The sequence below is a fragment of the Podarcis raffonei genome, chromosome 14, assembly GCF_027172205.1.
Source record: "Podarcis raffonei isolate rPodRaf1 chromosome 14, rPodRaf1.pri, whole genome shotgun sequence".
NCBI lineage: Eukaryota > Metazoa > Chordata > Lepidosauria > Squamata > Lacertidae > Podarcis > Podarcis raffonei.
Window position 1 is genome coordinate 32,608,118 of NC_070615.1, and position 20,067 is coordinate 32,628,184.

General features: G+C 42.7%; 1 protein-coding gene across 28 annotated transcripts in view; it reads right to left on the minus strand.

The window, feature by feature from the left end:
• RBFOX1 (RNA binding fox-1 homolog 1) overlaps nt 1-20,067 on the minus strand; it is a 1,472,193-nt gene that overhangs the window by 71,918 nt on the left and 1,380,208 nt on the right. For 25 of the 28 annotated variants that reach the window (XM_053365865.1, XM_053365879.1, XM_053365868.1 and 22 more), the window contains one exon: nt 18,505-18,585. The exons of the other annotated variants lie outside the window; for them this stretch is intronic. In XM_053365865.1, the coding sequence (XP_053221840.1) occupies nt 18,505-18,585 (81 nt within the window). The remainder of the gene's footprint in view (nt 1-18,504; nt 18,586-20,067) is intronic. 28 annotated transcript variants of the gene reach the window in all.

Here is a 20,067-nt window from a genome sequence, read left to right on the forward strand (position 1 = left end):
AATGCTGAAAAAAAGCCATAAGGTTTCTAAATAATAATAATAATAATAATAATAATAATTGCTGCTATGAATAGAGAATGGAATTTAGGGTTTTAAAAATGAGAAACCAAAATTGACAGATTTGTCCAACTCTGTTTCAAAAAGTGAAAATACGGACATGGCAGTTGTTGACAAAACCACAAAAAAAACAACCAAACATTTTTGGGCTATTTTTAAGGAAAAGAGGCAAAAACAATACTGCCAGTGTGGGATGCCCTATGTCTGGATTTTCCTGGGCATTTTGCTGATTTCCGCTCAGACACTGCTTCCGAATGCAGTATTCTAGGTATGTCCAGGAAATTCCGGACATATGGCAACCCTATCTAACTCTAACTGTGGCACCCAGATGTTACAATCAGAACTAAATATATCAAGAACTAAATAAATCAACACCAGAGTGCAGAGGTGTCTTTTTAGCATATGATAAGCTGTACAATGAAGATTCCGTATGCACTTTTGTGGGGAGGAAAGTCCACAACTTAGGGGATCCAGAGAGAATGTCCTCTCCTAGGACCCCCATCCCCCAACCTCTGAGGGCAGTGGAACTACCAAGAGTACAATAGGGCCCTCTCTGTTGATCTTAATACCTGAGAAGGGCTCTAGGGAAGGATACGGTCTTTCAGATATTTGGGGCCTAAGTCATTTGGGCCCCGGATAGCATCCAAGTTCCCATGTATCCATGGGAACTACATTTTCCACAGTTCTAATCATTTGTGGGTGCTGCATATGATTGTGGCAGTATCTAGAGCAGCCTTTCTCAACCTTGCGTGCCCAGATGTTGTTGGACTACAACCCCCATCATCCGTAGCTAGCAGGACCAGTGGTCAGGGATGATGGGAGTTGTAGTCCATCCAGGCAAAACCTGAGACTCCACCATAGCAGGCCCATGCACTGCAAAACCCCTCTCTTGCTCTTCGTGACCCACCCTTTGCAAATGCAAAATCCCTCTCATACTCCTCCTCCAAGCCCCACCCAATGCTCTACCCACATCCTGTGATAACTCTCGCTCTCGGCTCTCCTCTTCATAGGCCCACATAAACTCCCACTCAGACTCTTGCTCTCCTCCTCCCACTGGAACCACCCTCTGCCTGAACAGTTTTGAGGAGGAGGAGGATGAGCTCAAATACAGTCATACCTCATGTTGCATCCGCTTCATGTTGTGTCTTTTCACGTTACGTTCCGCGGCAACCCGGAAGTACTGGAACGGGGTACTTCCAGGTTTCACTGCTCACACAGGTGCAGAAACGCTAAATCGTGCTTCGTGCATGTGCGGAAGCACCAAATTGCGCCGCACGCCTGCGCAGACACAGCGCTTCGAGTTGTGGGCATTTCACATTACGGATGGGCCTCCGGAACAGATCCCATCCATAACACAAAGTACCACTGTACATGAAAAAAGGCATCCCATTTGAAGTCCAAACAGGACAGGGACACTTTTCTCCCCTCCCCACAAAAGGATGATCACATTTGTCTAGGGACAGGTGGCAACCCTAGGGTAGGGAAGTAGTTTCCACTGAATTTGGGCCTGCTATTTGACAAACGTATGAGCATTCAGCAAAATATAGGCCCTTCAAATTATTTTTTGCTTGGTGTGTGTGTGTTTGTGTTCTACACTTCCATTAATGGACCATGCACAAATGCAGCATATTGCTTCCCTCATCAAGTGATGGAAATTCACACCCAAAACAGTGATCGCTGATCAATTGCAGACAAATTAAATGAAGTACTTGCATGCAGGGACCAATCCCAATCTTTCACGGATCCTGTATATGTGTGTGGATTTCCTGCTGTCTTAATTGAGTAGAAGCAGGCTTTCTTCTATTTCCCTTTTCCATGTTTTTCAGGATTACTGAAACAGTCATTAATTTGCCATTGTTCTAAACTCAACATCGATATTAAACAGGGTTGTTTAACGAATTTTGGACAAACACTTTCTTACAGGCCATTCTCATTTGAAATTCATTGAAAAGAAAAACACACGCACTCACGCACACACACAAACACACAAAATCTCTAATTAATGTACAAGTTTAATCACCATTCCCCACACGGAAGAGTAATTTTTCACTGTTCATTTGCTTGGTGTAATCTCCGAACTGACATAACAGAAAAGCAATAGCCTATAAATCTGTTCCCATTTGTTCCTTTAATATTCATATTGCATTGAACTACAGCTGCTTGTTGCTGAAGTCTATTACAACATGCAAAAGTGTCGATAAAATATTATGAAAGACAAGATGTATTTGCTGTGTGGTGGCGTCTGCCATTTATTTCTCAAAGGGATGATAAATGGCTTGCGAATTGTCCCTTTGCTTGCTGCTGACGGGGTGATGATTAGTGATTAATTACCTTGCCCCAAATTGACAGGGCACAAGGAAATTGACACAGCCCTGATTAATTAACTTTTTCTCTTTCTTTTTTTAAAGGGAAGATGGTTACAAAAAAAAATGCACAAAACCAATTGAATGGTAGCATGAATTATGGAAAGGCAAAGTTGAAAGTCAAAGGCATTATTAGCCCCAGTTCTGGGGCTGGGAGCATTTTCGTGGATAAGGTTTGCTTCAAGCTAAAATGGAATGTGTGAAATAGTCCACAGATCACCAGGGACCTTCTTAATTCAGACACTGAGTAGACTAGATTAAAAAAAATCATTTATGCAAAGGCAGGGGACATTTTTTCACCCAAATGTGGCATTCCCTTGTGGGCAGCCTTCTGATTCCCCAGTGGCAGGGCTGGGCAGGGCCAGATACAAAAGTCAACAGAGCAATGGATGTATTGTTCACCTTCTTTACAGTAGGCTAGTTTCTACACATATTCACACCTTGCTTTATATCCTCCATCCAAGACATTATCAGAACTCAAAGATAAATTACAGCCAGACAAAAAAGGAAAACAGGGTGTGAAACAGGATCAGTGAGGTGCATGGTCTGGGAAGAGTCCTGAGGGCCAATCAGAGAGGCCTGGGGGGCATATTCATACTCTGAGACTGAGGCTCCTCAGCCTTTATATAGTAAAGTCATACCTTGGGTTACAGATGCTTCAGGTTGCATTTTTTCAGGTTATGGACTGCCGAAACCCGGAAGTACCGGAACAGGTTACTTCTGGGTTTCGGAGGTTGCGCATGCGCAGAAGCGCCAAATCGCAACCAGCGCGTGTGCAGACATGCTGCTGCGGGTTGCGAATGCTGCGGTTTGTGAACGTGCATCCCTCACGGATCATGTTCGCAACCCGAGTGTCCACTGTACATCTATGAAGCGCCGTTGCATCCTTTGCTTTTTGGCCATAATCCTGGGCACGACCCTGTCAAAAGTTGCAACCCTCTGGCAGGAGGCTACGATATATATACACCCAATGCCTAAGCCAAAATCCACCTATATCTGGAATCAAAAAAGTTCTGGCTGTTTCTAAGCCAGATCGTTGTCTGCATAAGTTTGTTCATTACACCTTAGCTATAGCCACTGCACAGAGAGGGTAGTGCTGCAAACGGGATCCTAGGACAAAATGAATGATATAAATGTAATAATAAACCCTAAAGAAAGTAGCTTTTGATGGAAGATGAACTGCAGCAGAACAGAATCTGTGCTGCATGTGACAAATACAGGGCAGAACAGAAAATGATGCCTTCTCACATCACGATTGATCACTGAGCTTTTTTTTTACCAGGAAAGAAGGACAAAAAGAACTCAACAGTATGGGTTCTGCTCAGAATTCACAAAGAGAATTTTGCAAATCGTCACTGGGGTCCGTGGGGCAGCATGACTAGCTGTTTATGCCCCATCTCTCTTGGCTCCCCCACCCCCAGCCTCAGCTACAAGCTTATCAGAATGCTTAAACTTGGGCCACAAACTATAATTTTCTGCTCTTAGTTAATTTTCAGAGTGGCCGTAATAATATCACAGAATTGCAAAATGCTGAGCAAAATACAGTCGGGCCCATCTGGATACAGACAAGCTAAGAGAACATCATCCCATTCTGGCTCGGCATGAATGCTAGGTAGTCAAGTGTGAAATCTCTAGCAAATTAAAAAAGAAGAAAAAAGAAAAAGAAACAGCAGATGACAAAAGGAGGAGGTTAGAAACTGTGTGAGATAGCTCATTGCTTATTTGTTCAAAGGCAGAACAAATCTATTTAAATTAAAAAGAACATGTCTCTCTTCTGCAAGGGACTTTAAGTGTGTGTGTTTTTAGTTGTTAATACAGCTGTGTAAGAAGAACACATTGCTTGATTTGCATTTATGTGCCATAGGACTTGAGGCATGGTGGTAATAGATTAGAAACCCTAATTGTGGGATGGTAACTGCGCTTGCAGAGTCCCTGGGCTGTTGGTAGGGCTGAACATCAGTGTAGGGGCTGGTATGGAACTGACCCTTCAGTGTGGCAGCACCCATTGATATCAAGCAGGTGCCTTTACTATACTGTTTCTGGAACCTGCTAAAGACTTTTTATGTTTAGGCATCCCTGGTCAAAATCTCGACATTCTCCCAAAATGCTACATTCAGATAGAGAGCACAATGGATCTTGAACCCTTGCATTTATCAGTTAGCTGTTAATAGATTGAACCCTCTGGGATTTACACATTTTCCTCAGCACATGGGCACGTGTTATAGAATAGGAATGACAGAATATAGTATGGCGCTATATAAAGCACGTAATTGGAATTTAGAAATTAGATGAACTGCAAATATTAATAAGTTAGCATTAGACATTAGACATCTAGAGCACATTTACAGCACATTCACGCCAAAAAATAATACTGGGAGCTGCAGTTTACCTCTCACAGAGCTATAATTACCAGCACCCTAATGAACTATAGTTCCCAAAATTCCTGGGGAGTGTTTTAAATGTACAGGGTGCATGCAGCCTTAATATGTATGTGTGTTTATGAGGGGGGAGGGGGACAGAGAGAAGAAGAAGAAGAAGAAGAAGAAGAAGAAGAAGAAGAAGAAGAAGAAGAGGAGGAGGAGAAGAATTTCTAAATCTGCACACCACCCTTCTGCCCCATTATGCAAGTTTCGGTTCATCTTCTGAATAACTTGTCTCTTAAGGCCCAGAACTATTTTCAATCTAACCAACCTCCCTTTTCAAATTATAGATAACATTTATGCAAAGAGACGGCATCACCAATATTTCTGCTTGCAAATGTTGCATTTCATTCACTTTTCACACAGTTAAACATCTGGAGATAGGTATAAAAAATGGGAAAGTGTTTGCTGTACAGAACTCAATGTCCAAATATGTTCTCCCTCATTGGCTCAGCCTAAAGCTATCTTACAGTGTGTAAGAGTGTCTTACCCCCTCCCACCTCCACATTATTCCCCAAGTATGAACAAATTATATTTTTTCTTCAAGTCATAAAGAAATGCTATGAATTAATTTTAATTTTGCTATAGAAACATATGCCACGTTCTACCCTTAGATGGGAAAAACCATCTGCACAGATACAAGCTAGGGGACCAGGGCGTAGCGCTGTTTGCCGGTGCCCAGGATGGGTGCACACATGCATGCCACAGGCGGGTGTGAAGCAAGCTTGTCCAGCCCCTTGGCTCCGCCGTTACCGGGCAGGCGCTCATGTATCAGGCAGAAACAGGGCACAGAGGGTGCTCTGCACTCTCTGCTCCCTAGCCACCCTCGGGTGGGTGCTTGCATGCTGGGCAGAGGTGGGCATGGAGGGCATGCAACAGGGATCTCTGCGGGGGGGGCGCCTGGTTCGCCCTCCCAATTGTGCAACTGGGGCAAAGCCTGCCCCCCGAAAGCTATGCCACTGTAGAGGACAACTGGCTCGCCACTAATACATGTGAAAAGGATCCAGGGGTCTTAGTAGACCACAAACTTAACATGAGTCAACAGTGTGATGCAGCAGCAAGAAAAGCTATTCTATGCTACATCAACAGACACATAGTGTCCAGATCCAAGGAAGTAATAGTATTGCTCTATTCTGTCTCATTCAGACCGCACTTGGAGTACTGAGTTCAGTTCTGGGTGCCACAATCTGCAAAGGATATTGACAAGCTGGAATGTGTGCAGAGGATGGCAACTAAGACGATCAAAGCTCTGGAACTGGCTGTTACCCAGCCTCCGGATGGGCAGCAGTTACAGCCTGTCACGGCAGGCCCTCAGCTCCCCAGAGCAAAAGGCCTCCCCATTGTGTGGCTGGCAGCTGGGGAATTACCTCGGACGCTGCAAAGAATGGCAGGATAGTCTGCCATGCCCAAGATAGCAAATTGACCAATCAGATGACCAGAGGGCCCCACTCTAAAGGCTGGCAGCACCCAAGTTAGGGACCACAGTTGGCTGAACAAGCCGCCCTCCTGCCCTTTAAGCTGTGATTATTTTGTATGCTAACCTTTTTCTTCCTTGCACTCAGTAATTGACCTTCCTATGGTTCATTAATGGTTGCCGTATTCAGAACTGGGAAGGAATAGGCCCTGTTTGGAGGTTTTGCCTCCCTCATAGCAAATAGTCACAACTTTTGGCAGATAAGGCAATGGGTGGATTACATAAGGCATTATGTAAATTACATAATATTGCCACAGAAAACAGAGAAACAAATAATGTAGTTTTTGGCAGAAGATGAACTGCAATGTAAGGGAAATAGTGCTGCAGGCGGCAAATACAGGGAAGAATGCAAAATGATGCCTTCTTACATTCATAACCCTTGAATGGATTTGAAACATCCGGTCCTCGCTATTTTAGATATTTGTATCTCTCTATTTGTAGCTGTTGCTTATTGTTTTGCTATAGTCTACACATCATATCTTTCTATTTTTGTTCTAACTTGTAAGCCACCTTGTTTTGATAAATAAATCTCTCTCTTTCTCCCTCATTTAACAATATTACACATCAGAAGGTGGTGCTCTCCTTCACATGGAGTTTTTGGAACAGAAGTTGGATGGACACCTGTCAGGAATTATTTAGCTGTGGCTCCTGCAATGCAGGGGTTGGACTAGATGACCCTTGGGGTCCCGTCTTACTCTCTAATTCTAAGATTCTAGTTCTCTGTATAGCTGTTATAGAGAACAGTCAAGAAGCAAAACAAGAACTCACCATCAAAAACAGAATGGCAAGAGGAAATTCTCAACCCTACCTAGATACAGCTAAGTCCACTAAACTATTCATATAGCTCTCCTTTTTTGTTTAAAGAAGCCACCAGTAAATAAATTGGCACTATTGAGACCTTTGGTAGTTCAGACAATCAACCACTCTTCTCTAAATCCCAAAGGCTTTCAAATAACTTGACTGGAGCAAATGGCAATTTTGAGGAGTATCATTGGTGTCTGGCTTACAAGACTGTTCAGAAGAAGATGAAGTTGGCATTTTAGATACAGCTTGTGAATTTTGTGATTGTACATTCTCAGTGATAGATGGAAAGTAGATGTTCAGACTCAACAGAATATGACCAGGGTGTTTTATTTCTCTTCCTTGTCTTTCACAGGTGCTGGAGTTTGCCATGAGGTTTTCCTCTCCCCATCATTTCCAATATAAACTCTGTCCCCTGACTCTAAGTGGGATAGTTCTATCACAGAATTGCACCAGTTATTGAAGTGTTCATAACTTCTATTAGTTTAGTCATTTGTAGAGGCCACCATTCCCAGGTCAGCTCACTTTGGAATGAAACTCTCCTCTGCTGTTCAAATGGGGATTCTGATTTGTCTTTGCAGTAGCAGTTCTGCTGGTCTATCAGTAATGTTTATCTTTAGCTTAAAAGAGCAATATATGAGCCATTCCGTCTTCAGATATTATTTTTGGAAGACTAAAATTTGCTGGATATTAGTGTGGGGTTGCAATAATATGGTAAAAGTTGAAAGAAGTCTGGAATGACTGGAATGCTATAAAATGGGACACACTGTTGGCAGCAAGTTCACCTGGAATGCCAAAACTAAGAAAGCTCTCCCCCCCCCCCCAGTTGTGCAACAACACTGTAGCAGGTAATGTTGGGTAAGGGAAGTATATCAATATAGCATGAACCCACAACAACCAAACAACCCACAACAGTTGACACAGGCCAGATGCTAGTTCCCTGTCCCCTCCCCATAAGGCTTCAGTGATTAAAGGATCCTTCTGTTGTGCTCATAATCCCCTCTACAGTTGTCAAGGCTAATATTTTGTTCTTTGAGCCATTTCCGATTCCAGAGTACCATATTACCTGCTTGACTCATTAATGGCCTTTGATTATTTCCTCCTAGACTATGAACCAGCAATATAACCTTTCGTCGTTGACTCTTCAAATTCATTCATCTGTTCATGGTCAACAAGTGCTTTCTAGTTATGTCTGGTCCGTTGATGAGATTTAGGCCATCCATATCAGATGCAGAGAAAGACTTTTGGAATATCTGGACCTCCACAAGTAGATTTGATGAAATTGGTTTTTTTATGCTTTTAGAGAAGTGTGCACAGAACAAATATTTCCTGTCCTAGCTTGGCTTGAGAAACTTAGGGGAGGCTGGGTTGAGAGATTTGCACTTACTGGTGAAACATCATCATGTCTAGAGCAGAGTCAAGTCCAATAGACACACTGAGGTAGGATATTCCGTTTCACAACCAGCAAGGCACAGTGTGGCAGGGCTCTGGACCATATCAGGGTCTGGCATGTCTTGCTTTTCAGAAACCCATGCTGGGTTTTAGTAATGACAGCATCCTTTTTGAAGTGCTTACAGACAGACCATATGATTATTTGTTCTAGAACCTATCCTTGGTAAAAGTCCTGTAGCAAGTGGGTTCCACTTGACAGTTGCAGAAGTGCTCGACCTAGTCCCAATCCATAGTTGCTTTCATCAGCACTTAACCATTGCTGGCATCACAAAATTGTAAGACCGAGTATCCCTTTTCCTCTGAAAAGGAAGCTTCCTGATTTGCATATGTGCACGGACGCACACAAAATGCCAGAACATGGTAGATTTCAATGATAAATGCAGTGGTTGTACTCTGTTGAGATGATTTGCAAATATTGATCTTGATCATTCACCATTCCCCCAAAAAGTGTCTCAGCTCTGTAATAAGGTAAAGATAAAGGTACCCCTGCCCGTACGGGCCAGTCTTGACAGACTCTAGGGTTGTGCGCCCATCTCACTCAAGAGGCCGGGGGCCAGCACTGTCCGGAGACACTTCCGGGTCACGTGGCCAGCATGACATCGCTGCTCTGGCGAGCCAGAGCCGCACACGGAAACGCCGTTTACCTTCCCGCTAGTAAGCGGTCCCTATTTATCTACTTGCACCCGGGAGTGCTTTCGAACTGCTAGGTTGGCAGGCGCTGGGACCGAGCAGCGGGAGTGCACCCCGCCGCAGGGATTCGAACTGCCGACCTTTCGATCGGCAAGCCCTAGGCGCTGAGGCTTTTACCCACAGCGCCACCCGTGTCCCATCAGCGCCACCCGTGTCCCATAGCTCTGTAATACTACAGGTATTTTCAGCTCTTTGGTGGCATTTACTTTTTCTTGTCATGATTTTTTATGCTGCACAATAACTACTCTACCTTGGTGAAAAAAATACATTTCCTGTAGTTTCAATTGAGTCTGAATTCATGGATCCAATTGAAGACTTATGACCATCCATTTATTATGGTCTCCCTTTGTTGTACCACCATGTGTTAAGGTGTCTTCCATGAAGTTAATGGCTCTTTTTATGTCTCTAAGGAACGCTGTCAAATTCAGTTGAAAAATCTCAGACGCACTTGCGATCTTGAATGACAACCACCAGAAACAGAATCTTTGAAAGTATGTGATGAACGAAATGTAGACAATTTAGCACTCAGGTTTGTCAAAGGCATTTGCCAACAATCATTTGATATATACAATCTGGAAAGTATTTTGGCTCCTATTACTTTGAGGAAAAGGTCCTCTTCCATGGGAAGTAAGTATTTTTCATCATTCACTAAGCTTTCATTTAAAAAGGTGAGGGCAGCCCCGCCAGATGTTGTTGGACTCCAACTCCCATCATCCAAGATTATTGGCCATGCTGGCTGGGGTTGATGGGAGTTGCAGCCCAACAACATCTGGCGGGTCACAGATTCCCCACCCCTGAGTCTATTCTGAGCAGAATTTAGTTGGCTATAACCCACAAGTCTCCAAACTCTCCTATGCTACATCTTGTATTGTTTTCAGTAGTTCAGTTCATAGCTGTGCTATGAATTAAGAGACTGTCCAGCTTATAAATTCTTAGTCTATACCCAGTGAACACAAAATGTATTCAAGACAGTGAGGATCCTGGGGTGCATAAGGTGATCTTCTGCAGGTCAGAGGAGTTCTGGAATCATGGCTAGGTCACTTCTGAAATGACTATGACAGCAGCTCCTGGATGTCGTTTGAAATCAATGATCCTTTCCCCCTTCCCCTTTGTGTGTCTTGTTCTAGGTCTGCAGGACAAAACTGTCTTTCTTCTTTGAACAGTGCCCATGAAAACATAAAATGTAAATTTAGGGCCGAGTCCTCAAAAGGTGGCACCCAACACATAAAAATATAATGTATAAATTGTAAATAGAAAATCTACAAAATCACAAGAAATCAGCACTGGCTGCATTAAGAACAGATTTCAGCACATGCTTAATCATCCCAATTAAATCAGTGGGGATAGTTTAACTATGAGCTGGCTCATTGTACATCCTGCCGCCATGGTTTTGTGTAACTGTGGCAACTTCTCCCCCTACCCTGTGAGCACATCAACAACATGACTAGCACCAGTTATCACATGTGTCACCTCTCCTGAAAGCCAAAGATGATTGTATGGGTCCACCTGAAGTGAAAACCAGCTTACAAGCAGTGATAGGCAAATCTATCATTTTCAGGTTCTCACGGACTTTCTTTCTTCCAAACTTAAATTCAATTCACCACATTTCTGCATACATTTGATTTTAAAAAGTCAGCATGAAAATCCACATGCATTTCTCACTGGGAGAGCCAGTGGTGGTGTAGGCTAGACTAGTACCTGGGAGACCAGGAGTCAAATCCTTACTTGGCCATGTGAAGCTCATTGGGCCACCTTGGACAGTCACTGCATCTCAGCCTAACCAACTTCACAGGGCTGGGGAAAACCACATATGCCACCTCAAGCTCCTTGGCAAAAAATATGGGATATAGAGATGTACATTTTTTGTATACAAAAATGCCATGCTTTTTTTCTTTAAAAATGTTTAGGGGTACTCTCATTTTCCTATTCATATTGAAATACTGCCCCTCAGTGAGGCCAAACTTAGATTCACAAAATGTTTAGGGGTATGCGTACCCCTGTGTTCCCCCCCAGAAAAAAGGACTGCACAAATGTATACCTAGTATGTGCATTTCGTTCTACAAGAAGTCTTCCCTAACAGAATCCATTTTTTGTACACAGTTTCCACCAATATGCACATTTTTGTACACATTCTTTGGTTGAAGAACCGCATTCAGAGAAGGCCAGGTTCCAAAAGATAGCTGTGTTTTGTGGATTTCTTAAGAAAATGCAAATCTGTTAAGTTCTCATTAAAATGAAACGAATTTTCCCTCCCACCTTTACCTATAAGCTGCATTGTGCTCAACGTTCCTGTGTAAATTAGTAGCGGCTAAGAAAGAAATTTTAATAAATCACTGTGATAAATGCACAGTGCAGGAAAACGAAAATGCGCGCACACACACAGGCAGAGTATTTTTTGATTTAATAAACTGATTTATTACTTTAGATTTAGAGGCCTATCAACTAGATGAATAACTGGGTGCAGTTCTCCTCCCCCCCCCAATATGGAAGAGCAGGATTTAAGGTAGTCAGAGCCTCTTTCACAATCTACTTAAGAAGACGTCACATTCGAAACCTTTCCCTGTCAGTGGTATCACAGGCTCCTGGGGACTCTTGTGAAGTGACTGCCTCCCCACCTTTCACAACTATCTCATCTTTGCCTTGTTGCTTTCAGCCTAAAATCCCAGAGCAACATGGTTTATTGTTTTAATATCTCTCTGGCACAAGGCAGAAGTATCCCACAGTGGCTACTTATCTGTCATATGTATTTTTGTGAAAGAAATATCAAGACAAGCCTGCTGTTTGGAGGAATACCAGAAGACTGTCGGGCGGTAGCTGGGTTACATTTTCCAAAAGTAACAGAACAGTGCAAGTCAAGGGAGAGGTGGGGGAGAGAAAAAAGGCAGCTTCTGAAGAAATGCCATCCGTATATGCTACTGAGGGATGTCTGGCAACCCCTAAGCGCTTTTACTGACTTTATGAAACAGCTTTTCTATTCTGTTTGTATCCCTCTACAGTTATACCTCTGGATGCGAACGGGATCCGAATGTTTTGGAAGTCGAATGGACTTCCGGAACGGATTCTGTTCAGCTTCTAAGGTATGAATGTAGTGATGGGGAACATGCAAATCTGCCCTCCAGTTCTTACTATCTGGCCCTTGGAGTTCTCACCAGGACCCAGACCCTTCTTGCACCCTCTGTGAGGGATTTTGCCCAGCAGGAATTCCTTCAGCTCTTGCTGGTCTCAGTTGAGAATAGAGAGTGATGTGTGATTGTCTACTGCACAATGGTAAACACCACACTTGCTGCTCAACCCAATTTTGCCTCTGGCTTTGCACACAATGGCATGTGGCCTTCAGAATGTTGCCCAGAAGGGAATGACCGCTCCCCACTTAAAAACGGGGGGCGCCCTTTGCGTGGACGCGTGCAGCCCCTGGATCTCGAGCGGCTCCAATAGCTTAGGCTTGGCCTTGCCTTCCCTCAGGTGGGGTACCTGGAGGTCTCCGCCTACCTCAGTCATTTGCCCAATCCCACCTGGGGGAAGCGTTGCCAAGGAGACCAGTCCAGGTAGGGGAGGGATTACCTGCCCACACAATAGAGGGAGGATCTTACCTGGGAATCCTCACTTGGCTCCAGAGCTTCTCCCACCCTACCCACCCTCAGTTAATGCCTTATTTTGCAGGTTAACTTTTCTTCACAGGTTTCGCAGGTTAACTTTTCTTCACAGGTATGCGGGCGCTGCTACGTAAGGTCGCTGTTAAAGGGCCGGAAAGGAATTTCCCTGCATTGGCAGGTTTCGCCTTTCCCGTAGCAAAACGTCACAACTTTGGCAGTATCAGGCCTTGGGCGGAATCCTTTAGTCCATCTTCCTCTTTGCGGCGGCGATACCAGGGTTCCCCGTTAAAGGGGTTTCTGAAGGGAGGCTTTGGCCGTGCGCCGAAAGGTTGTCATTGCTCTCCCCTGCGGCGGCGGCGTAACGGGGGCGGCTGTCTCTGCTTGAACATATGTTCTCCAGAGCCGGCCCATCCCCCACACACACACTGAAAAACCCTGATGCTCCCTAGATCCCCGGCTGGGGACTGGGGAGGGAGAACGCCCAATGCCTGAGCCAAGGTCTACCCACATTTGAAATTCAATAAAGTTGTGGCCAATTTAATCCCATAGCACGTTGTCTCGAGTCGTTATTCCGCATGACGGGGGGACCGCGGGGGATCTGGGGACTCCGCCTGTCCACGCAATGTGGCCCACTGGCTAAAACAGTGTTCTCTGCCACTTTTCTAATGTTTCAACTGAGTTGCATACCCTCCAACAATTCTTGGATGAAAATAGGGATGTCCTATTCCATTATTATTATTATTATTATTATTATTATTATTATTATTACCCCACTGATTTGAGTGGGTTGCCACAGCCACCCTGGGCAGCTTCCAACATGTATAAAAACATAATAAAACATTAAAATGTGTTTCTTTAAAGAAAAAAACTTTATTATGAATCAGCAGCGTTCTGCTGGCTGAAAGACTGGCTGCTTCTTGAGAACACAGACATTTTGGATTTAGAAGGTTTTAACAACGTTTTTGGGTGGCATGCATATTTGTGGTACGACAAGGTTAAAGCACATAAAGCATTTAAAAACCATATTGTCAGGAAGGCATTATTTAATGTTTGGATCAGATATAAGGATTTATTGGAAAACAAAACCCCAAGGTGGTTGTCACCAATGGAAGCGAAAGCTCAGAAAAAGCTCAATATGGAGGCCAAATGGCCAAAATATTGGGAAATTTTGGAACAAGAAGGAGATAGACTGAAACTGCAGAGTTTTGAGAAATTAAAAAACAAAGTGCAAGACTGGCTTCATTATTTTCAGATAATGGAGGCTTACAATTTGGATAAGAAAGTAGGCTTCCAGGTGGAAAAATCTAAATTGGAAACAGAATTGTTAGAACCCAAAACTAAGATTTTGTCAAAAATGTATAACTTGCTGTTGAAATGGAACACTCAGGATGAGACGGTTAAATTTGCTATGATTAAATGGGCACAAGATGTTGGACATAACATTATGTTTGCTGACTGGGAACAGTTGTGGACTACTGGGATGAAATTTACGGCTTGCAATGCCTTAAGAGAAAATATTATGAAAATGATATACAGGTGGTACATGACCCCAGTCAAGCTTGCAAAAATTTATCATTTGCCCGATAATAAATGTTGGAAATGTAAAGAAAATGAAGGTACATTTTTTCACCTTTGGTGGACGTGCCCTAAGATTAAGGCTTTCTGGGAAATGATTTATAACGAATTGAAAAAGGTATTTAAATATACCTTCTTGAAGAAACCAGAAGCTTTCCTCTTGGGCATGGTCGGCCAGTTGGTGTTAAAAAAGGATAGAATTTTCTTTATGTATGCTACAACAGCAGCAAGAATACTCATTGCAAAGTATTGGAAGATGCAAGATTTACCCACTTTAGAAGAATGGCAGATGAAGTTGATTGACTGTGTGGGATTGGCAGAAATGACTGGCAGAATCCGTGACCAGGGAGAAGAGTCAGCAGAAGAAGATTGGAAAAAATTCAAGGACTATTTACAGAAATATTGTAAAATTAAGGAATGTTGAATGATGTTGGATTGAAATTAAGTGGTTTTTAGCTGTAATGGTATAAAGGAATATGAAAAAATGGTTTTTTATAAGTAAAAATTTAAGGTCATAATAACCTAAGATGTTGGATAGAAAATAAGGTGTTTTTATAAGCTTGTAATGCTTTGAGATAAGGATTTGCTGAACAAATAATTCGAACTGGAGATACAAGAAGGGGAGGTATGAGGAGGTCAGGGAAATATGTTATTGAAAAATAAGTTGTGAAATTTATGTGTTTTTAAGATTTTTCTTCTTTGCTTTTTTCTTTTTGTTTGTATAAAAATTGAAAACTTTAATAAATATCTTTTAAAAAAAAGAGAGAAAAAAACCTTCCCTATAGAGGGCTTCCTTCAGATTTCTTCTAAAGGTTGTATAGTTACTTATCTCCTTGGCTTGGGGGTCGCATAACTCCATACCCTCCAACTTTACTCTGATAAAAATAAGGACGGCCAAAGGAAAAGTGGGACGTTCTCTGGCCATGTATTATACCTCCTTGAGAAATTGTAATAACTAACAAGTATTAATAATAATTCAATAACTGTATCAGACTTCTTCCGGCTTCCCTCAAAATATGTGGTTTAGCGCTGAATCAGAACAAACAGCAATTGAGTTTTCTACAGCTTGCCGTTTGTTCTGCTTTAGAGCTAAAGAGCAGGTTTTCTAGGGGAAAGGTGGTGGGAGGCAAAACTGCTTGAACCTGTGCGTAGAAAGCACGAGACAAGTGGAAAACCACTCAGACCCATGCTTTCTAGGCAGAAGTGTGGATGAGCCCATAGTTTAAAGTGCCTTGCAACCCATAGAGATTTTTAACCTGGCAAGGTCCTTGAAATTTACATCCAGTTTCACTTAGGATGTAATTTGGAAATAGCTTCAAGGTAAGGTAAAGGTAAAGGACCCCCAGATGGCTAAGTCCAGTCAAAGTGGGGTGTGGCGCTTATCTTGCTTTTCAGGCCGAGAGAGCCAGTGTTTGTCCACAGACACCTTTCTGGGTCATGTGGCCAGCATGACTAAATTTGGTGCATGGAGGACCATGACGGAAGCCAGAGCACATGGAAACGTAGTTTACTTTCCTGCAGTAGCGGTATCTGTTTATCAACATAAACATCAGTCTGTCACTTCACTCCAGAGTCCTAGGTGTGCTTCACTGTACAGGCTTCCCAATCAGTCAGTCGGTCAGTCAATCAATCAATCAATCAATCAATCAATCAACTAAACACTCAGAAGGAACAGATTGATGCACACACTCCTAACTCTCCTTTGAAAAGAACAGGTGAGTTAGGCCTGTGAAACACATGCCGGTTTCTGGATAGGGCCATGTGCCCTCTGGAGCTTCTGTACCTGAACTAAAATTACTGGATCAGGGCCCATGAACTTTAAGAGTGAGAAAGACATTAGAGCTTTAATTATCAGATGTCTCACTCTGTTTATTTTAATGCCAAACAGCAAACAGCGCCAACGTCCGACAACGGGACACATTATATGAGTTTGTGTGGACTGAATGGAAGGGCTGGCATTGGCAGTAGAGCAGAGTGAATATTGCTAATTAAAACAGCTGAAATGGAATAGCATTTTTGGACACAATGGGCTGTAAACTGACTTTCTATTAATTGAGCTCAGTGTAATGACATATCGGAATGAATAGCTAGTGATCTGGAAATTCATTTAGACCATTAGTTTAATTACAGAAACTGATGGAAGTTTTCTCAGACAATTATGGAAAGAACTGGAGCACCGTGAGATAGGATTTAGAAGATTTTGCATCTTCTCCATCTACCCTTCTCCACTTTTTACAATATTGAATTGTGCCGTAGGAAACAACAGTAATAGACCTGAGTAAAATATTCTTGTGTGGAAGCCTTTACTGTATCAACTAGGGGACAGAGGTATGACTCTGTCAAGTTCAGTTTTTATTAGTTTCTCAATTTTCCAACCTTAAATTTAGTGAAGGCTGGTCTATTATGGCTAATGGGGTATTGCCCCACCAATCACAGTCTGTTTTTAGCCAGTCCCACCTGGCTGCCTTTTTCCTTATGACCTGTGCAGGGGGGCGTGACACTGTCTGTCAGATTACTCTTCTTCAGTCTCAGTGTTGCCCTTTGTATAACTTAGAAAGGAAGAGGATGGCCCTGTTTGTCACTGGTTCTGGCGCCCCCTACTTTTGGGCTCCCTGCTCTCCACCCCACTAGTTCTCTTGTTCACAAGCCACCACTGCTCAAATCCAATATGCTGCATTTCTTCATCAGTTTGTGAATTTTGTGTACAAAATAAGTCCTCCTGAAAATCCAATAGAATTTTAGAGAGCATTTCCCCTAATACACACATTTCGCAAGGACATTTCCCTATAATAAAGCAATTTTTTTATTAATATATGCATTTTTATGGGCACCTTCCCCTAACAAACATTTCTGCACACTCAATTTCTTTGGAGAACTGAAATTCAGAGAAAAGCAGATTCTTTACAGCCACCCAGCAATGTTAGATAGCAGTCCAGATTATTAGCTTGGCTGCCGCGGCTAATACTTATGGTTTGTGTGTTTTTTAAATGTCTTGAAGGGCAGCCACAATAGTTCATGACTGTCCTGATCCTTGATGGGGGGCAGTGCAGCCCTACTCAGAACCAGCAACACACCATTCCCAGAGTCAGACAAGCCGCATACCAAAAGCACCTCTTTTTTGTCAAGAATTATTGATACAGTCCATTACCAATCTCAGACACTAGTTAAGCATCATCATCTGAATTAGATGAAGGGGGGGGTGTATCATCATTGTACTGATCACATTGCGCCAAAATCCCAGATCTGGCAATTGCCACAAAGCATCTTGTTCCTAGTGGGAGGCAGCAGGCTGCGCTTTCTGGAGTGGCCTGGGAATGACGCTACATTACATCATTCCAGAAACATGGCAGGCATTGGAGAGAGCCATATATTGCAGTGTGAAATGCAAGACCCTTGCTTGAAAGTTTTTTCCACCCCCACAAAAGAGAAATAGGGTGATAGCATCCTCAAAAAATTAAGGGAAGTGGTAGCCCCCAACCACCCCCCTACTCTGAAATTGTTGGAGAAATTATTGTCCCCCTCTTGTGATCTTGGAGCGGACTTCGTTTTGATTAGAGCAATGTACATTAAATTAAGTCAAATTATTTGATTAATCAATTGTTAATTGTTTGAGTAGTTTTGTTAGTTTAAATGTGGAATTATGATTATTAGTACAACAGTAGCAGTAGTAATAGTATTTTGTGTAACTGGTGTAATTAGAAGCCTATTATGGTTTTAAGAAGTATATACTACTACTACTAATATGGTTTTGAATGTGGACTTTGCATTCTATTTCTTACATTGCTTCCTTTTTGTTGGCACTTGTAAACTGCTTAGAGATTCCTGCTGAAATATGAAGCAGTACATAAATTAACTAGCCAATTAAATAAAAGTAAAACCACTTTCGGATGGTTGAAAACAGCAGCAACAGCAACAAAAGTTAATTTCTTAAGTTTATCCCATGACAAACACTTCAGCAGCCAAACATTTGCATCACTTCTCTCTGTATATCACATTTCAACTTTGCGAGATATTAAGGGGCTGAAATTGACATTTCACAGGCAAAGCAAAAAAGAAAAGAGCTGCAATGACTGGCTTACTTGTGGACGTGTATACTAGTGAACTGGGGGCACTGTACATGGGAGATCCCTCTTGGTTTGCCTGGCACAGCAGCACCCTGCCTATGAAAGAGAGAGAGAGAGAGAAAGAGAGAGAAAGAGGAAGAAAAGAGAGCACGGTCTGAGTTTGGGAACACTCAAGCTAAATTAGTTAAGTTGAAAAGAAAAAAAACCCCAACATGATGAGGCTATGAAAAGTGCATTGCCTTTGGCTGAAAAGAACCACCACCACCACCAAAACCTTTCCAGGTACACTAAAGCTTCAATCCTACCCCCCCCCCCACTTACCTGGGAGTAAGCCACACTGAAGTGAATGGGACTTACTTCTGAGTAGACATGTGACCATATCCAGCATTCTCTGTCTACTGGCACAAGAGCCCTTGCACTAACGGATGACAATGTTTAAAGGTTGCGCAACAAAGGTTATGCTAGCGGAAGCTTGATGCACAACAGCTGGTTCTTGTTGTGTATCCCACTGCACAACAACCTTTTGTAAATGCACTTGTGGTTTCTGTTGCGAAATAGCTGTTTCTGGTTGTATAATCCACTATTTCCCTTGTGCAACTGTGTCCCACCAGTGCAACAAGTAAATGACTAAATGGCTTTCACTTAGCACTGCACTGGATTAAAACCATCACTGGGGCTGCAGCCTGCATTACATACTGACAATTTGACACTCCAACCATCCCAATGTAAAATATATATTAATTTCACGTTGGGAGGCCAGGACAGGTGCACCACCCTGAGTAGTAAAGGTGGCTGCTTGCTCTCTCTCTCTTTCTCAAACTCTTTCCACAACTAGGCTGATGCTGAACCTGACCTAGCAATTCTCCCCCCCCCCAAAAAAAAAAAGGTTGCAGTGGTCCAGACTAATGTTCATTCCATCCAATGACCAAGTATGGTGGCTTATTTTTCAGAGTGGAAAGTATTTTGAAGGGAAGGGGTTGTTTGCTTCAGTGAGCTCTCATTTAGAAAGGATGAGCAATACATTTTGTGGACTTTAACATGTAGTTCAGTTGCCTCCAGTGTGAAGATAACTGAACACAAAGGACTTGTATACCTTTAAGTATTAGACAAATGGCGGGATTTTAGACCCTTTTCTTATCACTGCATAAAATGTTCACTCTACCCAAGATACCATCTTCCTTTTCACCCCGGTTTGCTCTGTGTTATTAATCCTATCATTGTCTACACCTTACAGGATAGCTAAAAATGTATTTGCACCCAAACACCCATCATGCTGCTACACTCACCCCCAATTTATTCAACTATACTCATATTTTTACACAGCTCTTAAGGTTAACCCTTTCCCTGCACTTCCTTTGACTACACAAGAACGAAATAAGAGTTTGGATGCTGGTTCAGGCCAAAGGCCTATGTGGTCCAGCATCTTCTTCCACAATGGCCTCAATGGGAAGGCTGCAAGCAGAATCTGAGCACAATAGCACCCTCCTTACTTGTGATTCCCAACAATTGCCACTCAGAGGCATACTGCCTCCAATAGTGAAGGTGGAACACAGCCATTGTGGCTAATAGATAAAAAAA